Source organism: Leptopilina heterotoma, unplaced genomic scaffold, assembly GCF_015476425.1.
Source record: "Leptopilina heterotoma isolate Lh14 unplaced genomic scaffold, ASM1547642v1 Lhet_95, whole genome shotgun sequence".
Taxonomy (NCBI): Eukaryota; Metazoa; Arthropoda; class Insecta; order Hymenoptera; family Figitidae; genus Leptopilina; species Leptopilina heterotoma.
Window position 1 is genome coordinate 82,671 of NW_025111202.1, and position 18,522 is coordinate 101,192.

The window sequence follows — 18,522 nt, forward strand, 5'->3', positions numbered from 1 at the left end:
AATTTTTTATTCTTCTAAATCAATATTTTTTTTACCAAACTGAAAATTACATGTGAATAGAATAATTATGTGTATAATAATTATAAGTATCTAAAAAATATCCCAAATATTAATTTGGAAAATTAAAGTGATTCACAAGAATCAATAAAAATTTAAGATGGTAATAAATTTTTTAGACATTTTTTTTTGTAAATTTTCAAAGTATCATTTCAGTAACTGATTTTGAGAATAATAAACAGTTTCTAATATAATGATTTAATTGATTTGTTTTTTTTAGGAAAAAATAAATTTGAAAAAAAGCTGCTGAATTTGTTTATTTATTGAATTTAAATTTATTAGATTTTTATTTTTTAATGGGTAATATCTTTGTGAGCCTTATGTGATAAACCGGTTAGAAAATTAAAATAATTTTTTTCTAATATATAAAATGTGTTACACATTTTCTATATGTTAATTAAATGCTTTTATGACCTCTGGAACCAATAAATGTCTTTATTATCATGTCAGAATGATCTTAGTATTTGTATACATAAATAATGAATTATTGTTTCACGATGTCAAATTTTTCTAATTTTTTATTAAGAAAATCAGTAAAATTTGGAATAACATTTTAAATATAACAAAATTGTGTTTATTTCACATAAAAAACATGAGGAAACGTTAGATTAAATCAGAACTTTAGTTGTAGTGCTAAGCCGGCGATAATTATGAGTATTATCAGTATATTAGATATAATAGAGGTGGCAATTTTTAAGCATTCCATCGAATTGTACAATTGAAAATCAGAAATGGTTGAGAATCTGTGCTCACCGAGCATATACAGATATAACAAGAAAGTAAAATAATAAAATAAGAAAGAATCTTAGTTGGTATTGGAATATACTTACTTTAGTATATGCAAAACCGGCGGACAAGAGAGTTGACGCCCAAAGATAAATTTAGTCACAGAAAGTGAGAAGAAGTGAATTTTTTTCCTGTTGTTGAACTAGTGAAAAACAATGGATGATTTAGTGGTGATTCATTTAAACCTCAGAGGAATGAGAAATCTAGAGAAAAATTGGGAGTTACTGAAGAGTGGACATGTCCTAATGTTGCAGGAGACATGGTTGGAGGAAAAGAAATTTTCTGAAACAATCGACAAGTTGAATAAAAAATATTGTAAATTCTTATGGAATGGAAAAGAAGCGAAAACTAAAATAACTAAAAACGGAAGAGCATCAGGTGGTTTTTTACTGGCAGTAAAGAAAGACATCATCGACAACAATGTAACTCGTAAATTAGAAAAGTGGGAGTACGGTTTGACACTAAATATATCAAAGATTCATTCACCAATTTATTACTCAATAATAAATGTCTACAATAACTCGAGTAGCAATTTGAACAATTGTCTAACTGAACTGGATAAAGAAATCAAGAAGATAGAAGAAACAAAACATCGAATTATAATATGTGGCGATTTTAATGCAAAAATTGGAAAATTACAAGAACTAGACTCTAATCAAAAAGTGGGAGTAAGACAATCAGAAGATCAAAATGATCCACGAAGTGAGGGAAAAGCACTGATAAAATGGTTAAAAGAGAGAAAAATGGTAATAATGAATGGTCGAACAAAGGAGGATAGTAAAGGAGAAGTGACTCATCTCTCTGGTAGTAAAGCAAAAGGTTCCGTATTGGATTTGGTCATAATAAAATTAAACGAACAAGAGGAACTTGAAAGCTGGTTTAAAGATTTAAGAGTACTTACTCAAGAGGGTTCGGATCATTTTCCAGTACTATTCAGATTGGAAGCTGGCATAAGAGAAATTACGAAAGAAAATTCTACGATAATCAAAAATAATGGAAAGAAAAAATGCAAAGATGCTACCAGTAAGAAAAAGAAAAAAATTACTAAACTAAAAGTTAAGAATTTTCAATCACTGAATGAATATAGAGAAACGAAAAGTTCTACCAATCAAGAGGAATATCAGAAAAGTAGTAGGAAACTGGCCGAAGCAAGAAATCCAAAAGGGAACAACGAGTGGCGAATAAAGGAATATTATAAAAATAAAGAAGGAATACCTAATCCAGTTATTACAAACAAAAAAAGAAAATTGTACTATATAGCTAAAAATTATGCAGGAAAGAAAAAGCAACCTCAAACATTTCTTAGCAAGTTAAAAAAAATCACTTAATCCCTAAAATGTATATTATGTTTTTGTATATTTAAAATTAAACTACAATGAGTGAGATTACAGCAACCGTTTAAGACTAGGTATGGGATTTGCGAGTAGTGAATCTTAAGAGGACTTTCTGGTTCAGAATTTCAGAAAAATCCATTTTTTTCTTGCTTAAAAATGTTCCTTTTTCCCACAACAGGTGCAAAAATTAACTTAAAATACCAAAAGCAAAAAATTTAAATTCTCTTGATATAACAATGTTCATAAAAAATTATGAGATAACCAATACTTTTATTTACTAGAAAAGTTTAAAAAAGAGTGTTTTTTTACCAATTCTACTCAAGAAGGAGCACTTAAGCAACGATGGGGGTCAATGAGCTTTTATATTCCTCTACTCAAATTTTACGAACCGTATAGCAATGTAAGCGCATTCATAATAATTTTGCTGATAAATATTCAAAGCACATAGTAAATATTATAATTTCTGAATGTGATTAATAGTTTTAGTAATTATTGTATTCGTGGTATTTGAAGAAATTAAAATTAATTAGATGAAATTAATTTAACAGGGTTTATTTTCTACAATTTCCAACTAAACTTCATCTCTGAATCAATAAATTTAAATAATTTTCCAAAAGTTCTTCTAGAATTGATTCAATTACTTAAATACATGAACTCATTTTATTATTAAAAATTATGACTTAAAACCTTTAAAAAATAATTGAATTTTAGAAAAGTATAAATAAAAATGATTAAATTTTTGAAGAATTTTAATTATAAACAGGACCATGATTTCTCAAAAATTTTAATAAGTCCAAAAAGTATGAATCTTAAAATGAATCTTGTAAAATTTAAAAAAACTAATGAATTTTTTGATGAATTTTAAATAAAAATTTTGAACATTATTGTTTTCTCCAAAATGTTAAAAATAATGCTAAAATGTTATTATTTTTAGAAATATGTAATTAAAAACATTAAAAATATTGAATTTTAAAAAATTAGAAGCTTATTTTCATTTTTAAATTTACCTTTAAAGATTTTTTCATAAAATTTTTGATAATTCAATTATTTTCAAAATTTGCAATTAAAATTCTCCAAAATTTGATTTTAAGAAATTTTAACAAAATACTTGAAATAAATTAATTATTTTCAATTAAATTTTACAAATTTTTAACTATTCAAAAACAATTTTTGAAAGATTTGTTTATAGTTATTTTTTGCATTATAAAAATCAAAATAAGCTTTGCACTTTTTTTTAAAAATTGTGGTATTTTGTTGCAATGTTTGGAAGAAAAGTCAAAATAGTCGGAATTTTTTAAAATAAGTCGAAAAAGTCTTAATTTCCTTAATTTCCCTGACAACAAATTTTTTTCATGACATTTACTTGACTTAACTGACAAAAATTTTGTTTTAATGTGTCATGGAAATTTTATTACCTGAAAATCATGAGAAAATCATGGAATTTTATAAGGAGAAATTTGTAAAAACCCTGTTCAAATTATTTTGATTAAATTACTTTAATTGAATTAATTTTAATTGCCTTAATATTCACCAATTTAAAGTAATTATAGATAAAATTAATTTAAAATACTTTAAATATTTAAATATTAATTAAATTATTTAAGTGTAAAAATTAATTCAATCAGTTTAAATTGATTTAGGTTAGTTTAATTAAATTAATTTTAATGGCTTTAGTATGTGCAATAGTATTTACAACTTTAAATTGCTTTAAATTAATTTAACTGAATTTTTATTACTATAATAATTACAATAATATATTCACAAACTTCAAATAATTTGAAGTAATTTAAATTAATTTTCTTAAAGTAATCTATAGTAATTTTATATTTTTAATAATTCAGTTGAAACTTAAAATTACTACAACTGAAAAATATTAACGAACTAATTTTTAGATATTAATTTAGATTTAATAACGATATTATATAATTTGTTTTTAACTTATAAAAACATTTATTTTCCTTATAAAAATTTCTCATATTTTATTGTATATTGTATATCAAATATATTTTATTATTATATTATTCTTCTGACAGTTAATATAGAATGTTACTCACAACATTTATTCACATATTTTTATTTGTTTAATACATGTACATGTAGAAATAAATTTCTAATAAATATTGTCAGTTATAAAATATGTATAATAATTATTGACAAAGTTTTATTCATCACTGTGGTCACTGGTCATATTTATAATATTTTTATTTGAAGTAATTTAATCGGTTTTGGGAATAACTTTCTTAAGTTTTTCACTGATGCTTTCGTATGTGTCTTTAAAGAAGTTTTTGGTATTTGTTCCAAATTTCTCGAGATCAGGTTGAATTTCCTTAAATTTATTTTTGACTGTGTCCGTCCAATCACTCACTGCTTTGGAAGCATCATCAGTGGCGTCTGCTGGTGCTGCATAAGCCTAAAAATATTTCATTTAAAATATTATATTTTATATTATTTAAAATTTTTAAATATTAAATATTTATAAATGCAAGCAGAAAAAAATTATGTTTGAATCAAATACTATATTTTGTTAGGTAGACATTATTGTTAAGTTACTCTAAATAAATTTTGTTTAAGTTAAATAAGTATTTATTTTTGTTTTTACTTTTTAATAAACATTTTTAGTTCAGCTTAGTAAATTTTGCATTCAAAGAAGAAACTCGAAAGTATGGCGTTTAAAAATTTAAAAAAAACTAAGTTATTGGTGATAATAAGGGAGTAAATTATTAATTCTCAATGCGATTAATAGTTTCAGTAATTATTTTGGTGAAAATAAGGAATTCTGATTCCAATTACCCCAAATGACACTATATTATACATTTTTTATAATTTAATTCCCCAAGAGAAAAGGCTTTGTTGTTTCCGTTGAAATTAAAAAATTGTTCAAACGCTTTAAACAAACTTTCCGCTATAATATAGTAATGAGTCATTTGAGTTCCTGATTAAATGTCCGGATGTGTGTATGTGCGTGTGTATCACACTTTCTTGTGAATACGATAACTTGAAATCGGTTTTGATGAATTTGAATAAAATTTGATATGCCTACTTATGAATTTAAATTGCAAATTGGAGTAAAGATTCTCTAGGAATAGTCATAAAATAATATCTATAGACATTTTATCCTAAAAATTAAAATATTATTCTCAATATTACAATATGAAAAAAAGTTATATTTCAATTTAAAACAACTGAAAATTATTTGTACAATAACTTAAAATTCTTTTATTTAATTTTAACAAATTTAAATTACAATTTAAATAGTTGAAGAATTAAAATTTTCAATTTAAATTTTTTGGAAAGCATTTTTCGTGTTTAAAATAATTTTTATTTGTTTTCCGAAAAATTTTTAATTGCTATTACACAAATTAATATTTATTTGTTTCCAAAAACTTTGTATTTATAAAAATAAAATTTTTATTTGAAGCAAATAAATTAAGTTTGTATTCTTTGAGAAAAATTTATGGTTTTATATAATTATTTAAGAAAAATTGTATCAAATCAATAACAATTATATGGCTGTGCATATACGAATGAAATTTCCGATGAATGAATTTTTTTTCCTAGTTTTTTGTTAAAAATATCTTTTAGTAAATATACTTTTTTAATATTCTATAAAGAAACTGTTGGTTTCGCTCTCAATGAAACATTATATTTCAAGGTTTGATTATCCTTTTTTTCTATACTATTTTTAACGGCATAAATTGAATTTTGGAAATTCAAGTCACATAAAAATAACATTAGTTTTGTATTTATTTTGTAAAGTAAGCGGAAAATAATTGAAGATCATTCGTGCGTCAAGGACTTTTTTTTATATATAAATTCTGACTAATTGCAAGTGAAATAATGAATAATGATTAAAGAGTTCAAAAAAAAAAAAAAGAAAAAACAATTTGTAATGCGAAGTTTCATTATAAGCATATTATCCGCTTCATGCAGAATTACAAAAGAGTATTGTAATATATGAAATTTCAAAGAAAATATTAGAGATTGTTCTAAAATATTACAATTTATTATAAATTATTATATAAATTATTATAAATTATTATGAATTATTTTTATAACGATATTAATCTACTTATTTTATTTAATTATTATTTATTTACATTTATAAAAAGGCTACAAAACTGCTCTTTTGTACAGAGTTCTCAACAACAATAATAATTTAACTTTTAATATTATTTAATTAACAATAATTTGAAATATTTTCCCAAAAAATCTCATTCTTTTATTTTTGTTTCTTTGTTTAAAAAAAGTTTGTTTATTTATTTATTTAAAGATATGTATATTATCATTTATAATAATATTATTTCTTTAAGATACATAAATTAATTCTTTCTTTGAAATTCAAATTTTCAAATTTCTATTTGAACAAGTTTCTTGTATATTTGGAGCGTATGACGAAACAATAAAATTATTTTATATCAGAAATAGTAGGTCAGTACATAGTTTATAAAAGGTATTTTCGTTAAGTTGTACCGGAAATACGCATATAAAAGCTACATTTGTATATTTCAATTATTAACACCCAAGATAAATGTTTTATTTGAATGAAAAATAATTTTTTATTGAAATAAAATAAAAATTAATTTTTCTCAAAGCTCACTGCCATGTTTAGTTCGCTCTTAGCTAACGTAATTTTTCTTATATGCAAACGTATAACAATAATAAATACAATAAGAATTATAAATTAAAATTAATAAACAAATTAAACAATTTCATAATTAATAATAATTATTTTCTTTTTGGTTTTTATTTTTTTATAATTTTTTATTGTTATTAATTTTAATTTGTAATTGTTATGGTAATAATAACTCTATTATATGTAATGTTAATAATAATAATAATGTCATTAATAATTATAAATTTAATTAATTTAGAAAAATTTATAACTCAGTTTTAATTTTTTAAAGCAAGCATTTAATTTTCTAAAGTTTGGACCTAAAATTTTGTAAACACGTGTTTAAACACCTAGTTAATTTTTAATTTGAATTTTTTCAATAACATATATTTATCAATTTTTAAATTACAGAATAAATTTAAATTTCTACTTTTATGTAATTTTTTTACGTCCAAAGAAATCTTTCATTTTGAATCAATAATCACATTTTTTTAATTTCTGTATAGAAGCATATTTTTCTCAAAATTAAATAAAATTCTTATTATTATTAAACGAAAATAAATTTTGTCTTTTTTTCTATAGTTTACTTGACAAATTTCCCAAAACTCCCTAAGCAAAAAAAAAAAAAAAAAAAATTATTAATAAACATTTTATTTTTGTCAAATAATTTTCATTTATGTAAATTAAGCAGTATTTGCTTCAAATGCAGAAATTATTAGTTTCCAGTAGAATTTATTTGATATTTGCTTTTTGTTAAAACCGTTTTTGTTAATTTAGGCCTATTTAATAGAAAATAATTAGTTTATTTGCTTTGAATAAAAAGATTTATTTTTAGTTGACAAATTATTAATTAGTTGACTCAAACAAATTTTTTTCTGTGTATTATTTATAAAAAACTTGGTGCCATTTAACTCGGAGAGAAATATAAAAAATTTATAAAAAATTACGTTTTAATGAAAAGAAATAAAATACAGAGAAGAATTTAAAAATACGTAAACGAATAAAAAGAAAAATTGGATAAAACCTAATTTAAATTTGGCTAATAAGAAATATTTTTGTTTACAATTTACTGCTTCAAATTTACAATATGGTTTATATTTTTCATGTTATTGAAAAATATAAATATATTAAATTTTCTACATTATTAAAACGCACTTTAGTAAAGTTCTTTTATTTCTTGTATTATCTTATTTATTGTAAATAACAATATTTTCTTATACATTAAAAAATATTGTGAAGAATTATAAAAAGGAAAAAATGTATAATTACAAATTTTTACCTGATAAATGCAGACGAAACAAACGACCAATAAAGTCAGAAGAATAAAACGAGACATATTGGAAAAATTTTACTTTGTTTTGTGACGATGTGAGAGAAACTGAAGATTCGTATGGTATGTGATGGAGGAGAAGGTGGCAAACTGGATTTGAAAGCGAAACTGGCGCAGTTGACTGGCGCGATAAAATAACGTATGTTTCAGGTCAAAGGTTTCAACTTTATAGTGTGAAGCTTTTAAAAAACTTTCAGCTATTTATTTAACAGTTGTGCATTATTATCTCTCTTTCCCTCGTATCTTAGGCAAATATAGGAGACAAACAAAAAAAATTTTTCATTTTCCAGTCCTTTTCCTTTTTATCATTCTTAATCTTCGAAACTTGAATAAATAAAGTTTTACGTAAAACTTTTACTATTGGATAATTTTTTATTCGTGTTATTCAGAATTTGGTATTTTTTTAATGGGAAAAAATGTAGAACATTTTTTATACAGTTACATAAAGAAGAATTTGATTTTAATTTAAAATTTGAAATTTAATTTGTTTATTTTATTTTTTATTTGAACCAAATGAAAGTTTCTTGAACCGAATAAAACATATTCGAAACAAATAAAATTTATTTGAACCAAAAAATGTATTCGAACCAAATAAAATTTATTTTTAATAAATAAATCTTTTTCTAACCAAATAAAATTTACTTTTAATAAATAAATCTTTTTCTAACCAAAATATAATTTATTTGAATCAAATAAAACATTTTCGAACCAAATATAATTTATTTGAATCAAATGAAACATATATTTGAACCAATTGTAATTTATTTACAAATCAAATTTTTTTAGTGCGAATAAAAATTTTATTAAAACCAAATAAAATTTATTCGAATCGAATGAAATATTTTTAAACCAAATATCTATAATTTATTAAAAAAATAAAAGGTTTTTTGGCAAATTAAAATTTTTATTTGAACAAATAAAGTTTATTTGGAACAAAAAAAAAGTTGCTTACCACCGACTAAAACTTATTTTGAAACAAATAAAATTTATTTGCTTTAAATAAATCTTTTTCAAAGCAAATAAAATTTATTGGAATCAAATAAAACAAATTTTAACAAAATACAATTTGTTTGAAAAATAAAAATTTTTTTTTGGCTCAAATAAAAAAATTTAGAACAAATGAAACTTATTTGAGGCAAATAAAATTTGTTTGAATTAAATAAATCTTTTTTTAACCAAATAAAATTTATTCGAATCAAATAAAACATTTTCGAATCAAATACAATTTATTTTAATAAAAAAAAACATATATTTGAATCAAATATAATTTATTTATAAATCAAATGTTTTTTGGCACAAATAAAATTGTTGTTTGAACCAATTAAAATTTATTTCCATCAAATAAAATAATATTTTTTTCTCTTTAAAATATAAATTTTCTTTTCTGTTTTTTCTTAAAGCTCATTTTACGCATATAAAAAATAAAAACATTTTTTAATATTAATAAATAATGTTGTTACATACTTGTAAATAAATAATACGAAATATTATAAAAATGAAAAAGAAAGGAAAATTCCAAAATTGTAATTTTTCTCTTTTAGTTATTGAAAGAAAAAAGAAAACAAAAATATTAGAAATCAAACTCAGATTATTGAGTTTTAAAACGCGAAAGCCTTTTATTGCGCATTGTTCATTATTTACCGTTGAAATTGAAACAATAATGTATGCGAATAATGAATGATTGTTATTCTCGCAAAGTGTAAAGAATTACGTGTGACTAAAAAAAGCTTTTATTAAAATGACTTTTAACTATATAGACTTTAAAGTATTTTAAATTTAGTTTTGTTATCAATTTTTAGGAGAAGAAAATAGATATAGAAAAAGCAGTGAAAGACACTCGATTTTATAATCTATATATACAAATGTTTACCTTTTTTATAAATTTTTTTTTGTATTTTTATTTATTTTCGATTTTATTTGAAACTAAAAATTCTGAAAAGTATTTTGTAATTAATTTTTAAAAGAATTAAAATACTTTTTATTGTGATTAAGCAAAATTTATTTATAATTTAATCGTGAATTTGGAAAAGGGCTTAACTCTGAAAACCATAATTCAACATATAATTAAAAATGAATGTTTTTTAAATATTTTTTTTTTATTATTTTATTTATTGTTATAAATTGTTATTATTTTATTTTTATTGTTTTTTTTATTATTATATTTTTTTTTTATTATTAATTTATGAAATATGAAATTTAAAGAAGTCGTGTACAATCATCGTACTAATATTTCATACGTCATTACTTTTAATGATCAATATCTTTGACTTTGTAACAGGATGTATGCAATTATTGTCATCACAATGTATACTATACTGAATGTGTGAAAAAAGAGTTAACAATAGAGCTACTTATGAAAATCATTTCATAAAAATATTATACGAATGTAATAACATTCAATTTTCTATTATGAAAAACAAAATTTAATTTCCTTTAAGAATAAAAATTCAAGTTCCATTTGTTTTGAAATATTTTTTAAAAAACGCATTTGAAAACTGAACTTTTAAATTCTGATTTTTCTTATTGAAATCGATCTCTCTGAATCTAAAATTCAAAACTATAAAAAAAAGTATCAAAAAAGAATTTATAAGTAATATTTTTTTACTATTAATTTTAAAATAAATAGCAAATTGAAATTTGATTTATCATAATGTTTTTCTCTATGAAAAAAAAAATATATATATATATATATATATATATATATATATATATATATATGTCAAATTGAAGATTCAATTAAAAATTGTAAATTCAGCAGTGTTTGTAAATGCGTTTTAAAAAAAGTTTAATTATTTGCCAACAATGAATGTATTTTAATTTATTATTGTTTAATTTATACGACAAATTACTTCATAAATTTTCAAGGAGATATCCTTGAAAAATGACAATGAAAATAATTTCAAACTTTTGCAGATTTGGAACTTTTGTTGTGATCCACTTTTTTGTTCTTCTTTAAAAAGAAAACATTTTTTTTTTATATTCTAAACATTAAAATAAACTTTATAATATAATTTTTAACTGACATAATTTGAGAAAAATCTTATTAAATTTAAAAAGTTTTTTCGAAAATAAATATTTTTAGAAGTATTCTTTTTTTAAACATTCAGCACAAAGTATTTTAGTTAGAAAAAATATTTGCTGTTTGAATTTGAATAAATTTAAGCAATTAAGTGAATTTAAATATTTTTTTGACTTTTTTGAAATTTTATATGGAGCATTCTAGGTGAAATTTTCATTAAATTTTTTTTTTGTTTGGAACAATTTTTATTCAATAATAAAATAAAAAATACGTGTTTTCTTATTTTTCATATAAGATTCGAAAAAATTGTTCTAAACAAAAAGTTTCTTAATGAAAAATTCACCTGGAATGCCCTTTGTATTCCTATTATAATTTTCTTTATTGAAATTGTCATTCTATTTCATTATTGAAATATTTATAATATAATAAAGTAGAATTATTTTCTAGATTTGGAATAATTCTTTTAGGTATAATAGTAATTTCTTTATAATAATAATAAATTTTAATAATAATTTATTTATTAAAATATTTCAAGTAGGAAATAATACAATGAAGTACAAAGATTTCGTTGAAGTTGGAATAATTTTATAATAATAATAATTTCTTTATTAAAACATTCAATAAAGGAAATAATATAATTAATTACAATGATTTTGTTAGAATTGTGATAATTTACAATTTTTATTTAATATTTGTACACACAACAGTTAGTAAACATTTGGTGGATTATTTAAAAAGAAAGTAATCTAACAAAATAATTAAATCTTTGACGTACTCGAAATGTTAGTAACAATACAACAATGGGTAGTAGCAAAATAGTCATAATAATGATAGTAGTACTAATAATAAAAATTCTACAAATAGAACCTAAAATATTAGACGTACGAATTGAATTGAATTCATTCGTATAATTTTCAAATTTTATATGGTCGAAATTCATCATTGTTTGTTGTTTGTTCTCTATTTTTATTTTCACTTTTGTCATTTTCTTTGGTTTGTTCGTCATTCTGTTGAGTGGCAATATTTGTTGTACCTTCGATACCTTCGATAATTGGAAAAATTGGCAAATTTTTAGTAACAGTCTCGTCTTGGGAAATTGATGATGAAATTGTGGTTATTTCTGAATTTATATCATCTAATTCGTGATGTTTGTGTTCACGTTTAATTTTCGAATTATCGTCAATTTTCACTAGTGCTGGTGGAGGTGATTCTGTGTCGAATTCAGGTGATTTTTCCATTTCTTCGTCAGTTGCGATTTCTGTAGCATTGTATTCACGTTTATTTTTACCTCTTGGTTTTTCGCTACAGAAATATTTGCAAATGCCTGATTTCAATTTTGATGGATCTTCTATAATGTCGGTGATGAATTCTTCGAGATTTTCTAACCATGTACAATCTTCATCAGGAGTACCAGTTTTAGGTTTCTTTCTGCCTGGCTTTCCTAGTTGACCATCTTCATCATCAGGAGTATTACCTGAAGGTTTCCTCCTGCCTGGTTTTCCTAGTTGACCATCGTCATCATCAGGAGTATTACCTGAAGGTTTTCTCCTGCCTGGTTTTCCTAGTTGACCATCGTCATCATCTTCGTCATTAGGAGCATTTCCTGAAGGTTTCTTCTTGCCTGGTTTATGCTTATCAGGTATCTCAGCATCTTCATCATCTTCATCCTCAGGAGCATTACCTGAAGGTTTCTTCTTGTCTGGCTTATTAGGTTCATCATAATCATCATCATCATCATCATCATCTTCAGCTTTAGGTATATCTTGTTTATCACTCTGAAGTGGATGTTTTCCCTTTTTACTCTTATTTCCTTTCGTTGGTGAAATGTAATCATCATCTTCATCATCATCGTCATCATCTCCAGGTTTAGGTTTACGATGTTGATTGTCCTGAAGTGGACGTTTTCCCTTTTTACCCTTATTTCCTTTCCGTTTTGATGGAACGTCATCATCATCATCTTCATCCGTATCTGGTTCTTCAGTTTTAGGAGCATATTTTTTGCTATATTGATCAATTCCTTCTATTATTTTTTGAAGATCTTTTCGTTGTTCTGGTGTCAGGGGTTGCTCAAGGCAAAAACACGAGTCTTCTTTAATCTTCCGTCGCATTCTCTCCAGAACAGGATATCCCAATCTCTATAAATGGAAAAAATTGCATTAAATATATTTATTAATTCAATTAATTAAATATTAATTTTTTTTCAGAAACCAAAATATTAGTACGGAAAATAATGTTTGTCTGTAGAAACAAATGTCTCTAAAAATAACTCTCTAGTAACAAATCTCAAACATAAAATAATAAAGTATGATTTACAATTTAGTAAAAAATTTAGTAAATAAAAATACAGTTTGTAAAAAAGAGAAGAAAATTAATTAAAAAATAAACTCACCTTGTTAAGTTCGGGATTCTTTTCTAGTATCAAACTCAAACTTTCCAAAATAGACTCTCGTAGTGTTGCATTTTGTGTGCCATTCAAACTTTGAACTTTTTCGTGCAATTCTTTCAATTCCGTGGATAAATTTGAATCGCGTTTTTGACGATGATAAGTGGGCAATCCATGACAATCGTAGATTAAGATTGTCAGGAGAATAGCAAAGCTCAATGTAAGAAATGAGTTCTTCATTGTAGCTTCTGTGTAACTTGTCCCTTGATGGATTTGACTGGACTATTTATTCAAAATCTTTGAACAAATTATCATGAGAAACGTGCTTCCAAAAAGAAACATTTCGAGCTTTAAACTCTTCCGTAAAGATTATTCCAATTTTTTTTTCAATTGTAGTAAGATAAAATAATGATTAAGAAAAAAAAATTTGCGAATCTCTTTATATGATATTTGAATAATCGCGATAACGCATTATTTACAACAATGACAAGTTTTTCTTTATTGTGTATTGAAAAAAAGATTTTTAACTTTCAATACTGTTATTAATATATCATTTGTTTAATTTTCATTAATTGTGACTTTTCATTTATATACTTGTGATTTTCTTATCCAGGAATTTTAATTTGTTTCATTTAGTTTAGTGATTAAACATGTTCTTCATTTTAAAACACATATCATTGTATGTATATCTTAATTTTCAAATAAGACATCGAATTAAAGTATAAAATGAAAATAATGTTGACTCTTCATTTTTTGTGGATTAAATTTTAATTTGTAAAAATCAATTTATAAGTTATTAATTCAATATTAATTTCAAAACTACTATTATTATTACAATTACTACACTATACAAAAAAATTTATTCTTTACTTATCTTCCTTAAATTTTTAATAAACTATTAGCACAAACAAATATTTTTAAAAAAGTAGAAAATATTTGCAAATTTTTTCCACAAGTTGTGTAAATTTCTTTTAATTTTTTACTTCTTAATTTCAATATAGTGAATTAAAAAAAATAAATAAATAAATAAAAATTAAATTAAATTAAATTAAATTAATAAATAAAATTAGATTTCTGTTTGATTTCAATTATAAATTTTTTATTTGTTGCTTTTTTATAATGTTACACATAATTAGTATTATATCGTGTATATAATACTAAATGTCAGGATATATGTACATATTTTCATAAGTCAATAGAATATCGTCAATAATTCGGCATTGTCAAATCAGTATGAGCAAACTTCGTCTTGGAAATATTGTGGCATTTCAAAAGTTTCTGATTCTTCGTCATAACTGTAAAGAAAGAAATTGCAATTTAACAAAGTTAGGAAATATAGTGAGAATAATAATGAATAAAGGAAAATAATAATAATTTTGTAACAAAAAAAATTTCTTTTAAATATTCGTTTTCTCGATTTTTCCGAGAATTGAAAAGTGTTTGAGTATTCGGAATTAGTGAAGCATCAAAAATAATTTAAGTTTGCAAAATGATTCAAGAATTTTATTTCATGCAAATATTAGAGAAATTTTAGATTTTAGAAATCATTAAAATGTGTAATTCATTTGACATTGAGAGAAATTTCAGTTTCGGAAATGATTTAAGAACTTAAATTTAATCCAAGAAGTTTAAATTTAAATCCAAATAGATTTAAATTTTCAAAATTATTCTATAATTTTTAATTCATTCGAGAAAACCAAAAAGTTATAATTCTCTTACTCATTCAATAACTTAAATCCTTAGGAGAATTCAAGTATATTCGATATAATTCAGAATCGAAAAGATTTCAGTTACCGAAATTCAAAAAATTTTAATCCATTCGTAAATTGGAAATGTATTTAAATTCTCGAATTTATTCAAGAACCTTAATTAATTCAGAAGTGCAAAATATTTTTGATATTGATAAAAAATTAGAACCCATTCGAGAATTCTAAAAATTCAGATATTATTTGTGGATAACAATTTTTTAGTTTTGGTTACTTTCTTTTGTATCGTATAGTTCAAAAAAATTTGCATTCAAGAATTGAAAAACTTTTCTTTCTCGAAGAATTACAAAGAGTTGAAGTGAGATTCCATATGCTGAAAAGCTCAGAACTATGGGAAAAATTAGAAATCTGTATCAAATTTAGATCATCGAATTTTATCTGTATTTTTTTTTACAGATTTTCCATTAATATACTGTAAAAGAAATTGTTGACGCATTAAAATATAATGTCAGGGATTAATTTTGCTTTCTTACGAATGTGAGTTTATAAATAAGCATACCTTGGATCGCTGTCTTGCGTTGAGTAAGGATTGTACATATCAGGTTCATAAAAATCGGCATCAGACGAACGTTTATGTTTCTTCACGCATATTTTCAAATTCGAACATCCATGACTGTTGCATTTCTTTTTATGACAGCACTTCGATTTGCAATGTTTCTTGTGAGATTTGCAACAACATTTTTGATGATGATGTCCATGTCCATGTCCATGTCCTATCAATCCATAAGATAAGCCCATGCATGGTACCATTTGTTCAGGACCTGGAGCCGGCATTATTGGCATTGACATTGGTGGCATTGGCATTGATATTGGTGGCATTGGCATTGACATTGGTGGCATTGGCATTGGTAGTTGATATACTGGTGACGGTGATGGGCATAATGGTGGTGGTGGTTGATATACTGGTAGTGGAGGAGGTGGTGGTGGAGGTGGTGGTGGTGGAGGTGGTGGAGGAGGTGGTGGAGGAGGTGGTGGTGGAGGTAAAATAATTGGTTGTGGTGCTGGAAGTTGGAAGCACATAGGTGGAGGCTGATGTTGAGGTGCGATGAATGGTGGTGGTGATGGAGGACCCCACGGGAAGACAGGTTTCATACATCCATGATGACCACGATGATGACAACGATGATGACAACGATGATGATGATGATGATGTTTACAATGATGATGTTTGTGGTGTCCGTGGCATGTTTTAGATTTCTGCAAATAAGACAAATAATTAATGAATGTTCAATAACAGAGCACTTATTTAGCACTCAACATAGCACTTCTTTAGCTTGCAACATAAAACTATAAATAATTTTGTAATCTATTATAAATCTTCATCATTAAGCACATCATGAATTCACATTCGTTAAGCACATCATGAAATTATCTCCAATCCACATTCTATCATAACATCGACATAAATCCAAATGCAATAACGAATTTTAATCTACTGTCCAATTTTAAACAATTAAACAACAAATCCAAGAATTTAAAGAATTCCAAAAAGTTCTGAACTTGCTATGCTACAACCAAATTAAAAAAAGTAATAAAATATTTCCGATATGTTAATACAGTATTTGAAAAACATCCAAACAAAAATTGCCACATTTGTCAAAATCAATTTACTTCAATTTTGCAATACCAAGTTTTAATCTATTTGAAATAATTCCAAACAATTCGAAAGCATTTCAAAACAATACAATTCCAAAAAACCTTTTAAATGCTACAATAGAATTGAATCAAAGCAATAAAATATTTCCGATATGTTAACAGTTTTCGAAAACACCCAAACAAAAATTGCCATATTTATTTAATTTGTAAATGTTAGAATAGAATAGAATTAAAATAAACTACATCATACCGACAAAAAAAACACAGTACCAAAACTTGCAGAAAAATTAACAGTCAACGTATCGAATATTAAAGAATATTCGATAAAATGTCAATTTTGCTACAAATTTCATTTATTAAAAATTCAAAAATCCATTATTGAAGAACATAAAGAAATTTATACAATACACAAAAAAAAGAAATAAAATTAAGAAAAAAAATGAAAATTCAATTCAATTATTAGTTTAGAATAAAGCAGAAAAGAAAAGGAATAATAGAAAATAATACATTACATCACATGATACTGATAATTTCAGTGGAATACACTTCTTCTTGCAACAGTGGTTGGCGGTTGATGATTGTAGCGCCGCAGCGACAATTAGAAAGAATAACACAAATGCCAACTTCATATTGTAATTATTAATTTGAAGTCTACCCTGACATTGGACTGAAATGATGAGATGTCGAGATTTAAATATATTCTCGGTCTCGAAGAATTTTTATTTCCGTTTTGAAATATTACAAATAATTGTGGTCAATGATCCTAAAAAGTTTATAAAAATTATTAACTTCCTGTATATTCAAAGACAAAAAATAATAACACATGTTGTAATAATTATTGATACGTAATTTAGTCTTTCATCCTTATAAATGAGATATTTCTATCAATATTTTCCATGTTTGTTCTTCCTTCAACTCATTTCCGGATATCATGTGTTAATTGAAATAATATTGAATATTTGTTTTTTTTTTTACTCTCACCTGACATTCTTTCTACATTATTTCCTTTAGGAAGAAACAAAATTATGGAAAATAAATTTGTTTTTAAGAAATATTGCGCGTGTGTAATTATTACGATTTTTTTGTGTTTCGCAATAATTAAATATAATTTTAAAAATTTACTTTTTAAATTAGAATGGAAAAATTTTTTTATCTGGAAATTTTATTTTTGATTATAATACTGCGAAATGAATGTTTTCTTTAGAAAAAATTCATGAGTCTGAATTTTAGTGTTTCGAAATTTATTTGATCGGATTTTTGTCATTTTATTAGTACACAAAAAATTGCATAAACCTTATTTTTATTAAATTTAATGAATCACTGAGAAAGCAATATAAATCAAACATAATTATCTTTGTTATACAGTCAACCAAACATTATTTTTGAATTAAAAAATAATTTTAATTTAACACATAATAATAATGATAATAATAATAACAAAAAATTTTGTTATAAAAAAAAGTTTTTCTCAGTAAATTTGCATGTAGTTTAACTTTATGCATTTTAAATAAATTCAATTTTTTTATTAAAATTTGTAATCTTTAATCGTGTGCAGTTTTCTCGTCTGCAGTTAAAATTTATGCAATTTTTAAATTTTAGATTTAATAATTTTATTATAAAAATTTTTTTCCGTATGCAG

General features: G+C 23.6%; 2 protein-coding genes across 2 annotated transcripts; both read right to left on the bottom strand.

The window, feature by feature from the left end:
- Positions 1–11,638: 11,638 nt before the first annotated feature.
- On the bottom strand, positions 11,639–13,795 carry LOC122512108 (ABC transporter F family member 4-like). Its single transcript, XM_043627763.1, has 2 exons — positions 13,528–13,795; positions 11,639–13,273 (listed from the first exon to the last, which is right to left on the bottom strand). The coding sequence occupies exons 1-2, from the start codon at positions 13,759–13,761 to the stop codon at positions 12,053–12,055; spliced, it is 1,455 nt and encodes a 484-aa protein (XP_043483698.1). The 5' UTR covers positions 13,762–13,795; the 3' UTR covers positions 11,639–12,052.
- Positions 13,796–14,603: 808 nt separating this feature from the next.
- Positions 14,604–17,570, bottom strand: LOC122512114 (gibberellin-regulated protein 14-like). Its single transcript, XM_043627768.1, has 3 exons — positions 17,396–17,570; positions 15,787–16,484; positions 14,604–14,816 (listed from the first exon to the last, which is right to left on the bottom strand). Exons 1-3 carry the CDS (start codon positions 17,510–17,512, stop codon positions 14,750–14,752), a joined length of 882 nt encoding a protein of 293 aa, XP_043483703.1. The 5' UTR covers positions 17,513–17,570; the 3' UTR covers positions 14,604–14,749.
- Positions 17,571–18,522: the final 952 nt, after the last annotated feature.

Excerpts from the sequence above, each read along its gene's own strand:
- LOC122512108 (XM_043627763.1), bottom strand. The coding sequence starts at position 13,761 with ATGAAGAACTCATTTCTTACATTGAGCTTTGCTATTCTCCTGACAATC. Across the intron at positions 13,274-13,527 it reads AGAATCCCGAACTTAACAAG|AGATTGGGATATCCTGTTCT; the intron begins GTGAGTTTATTT and ends TTCCATTTATAG.
- LOC122512114 (XM_043627768.1), bottom strand. The coding sequence starts at position 17,512 with ATGAAGTTGGCATTTGTGTTATTCTTTCTAATTGTCGCTGCGGCGCTA. Across the intron at positions 16,485-17,395 it reads AATTATCAGTATCATGTGAT|AAATCTAAAACATGCCACGG; the intron begins GTAATGTATTAT and ends TCTTATTTGCAG. Across the intron at positions 14,817-15,786 it reads ACGCAAGACAGCGATCCAAG|TTATGACGAAGAATCAGAAA; the intron begins GTATGCTTATTT and ends CTTTCTTTACAG.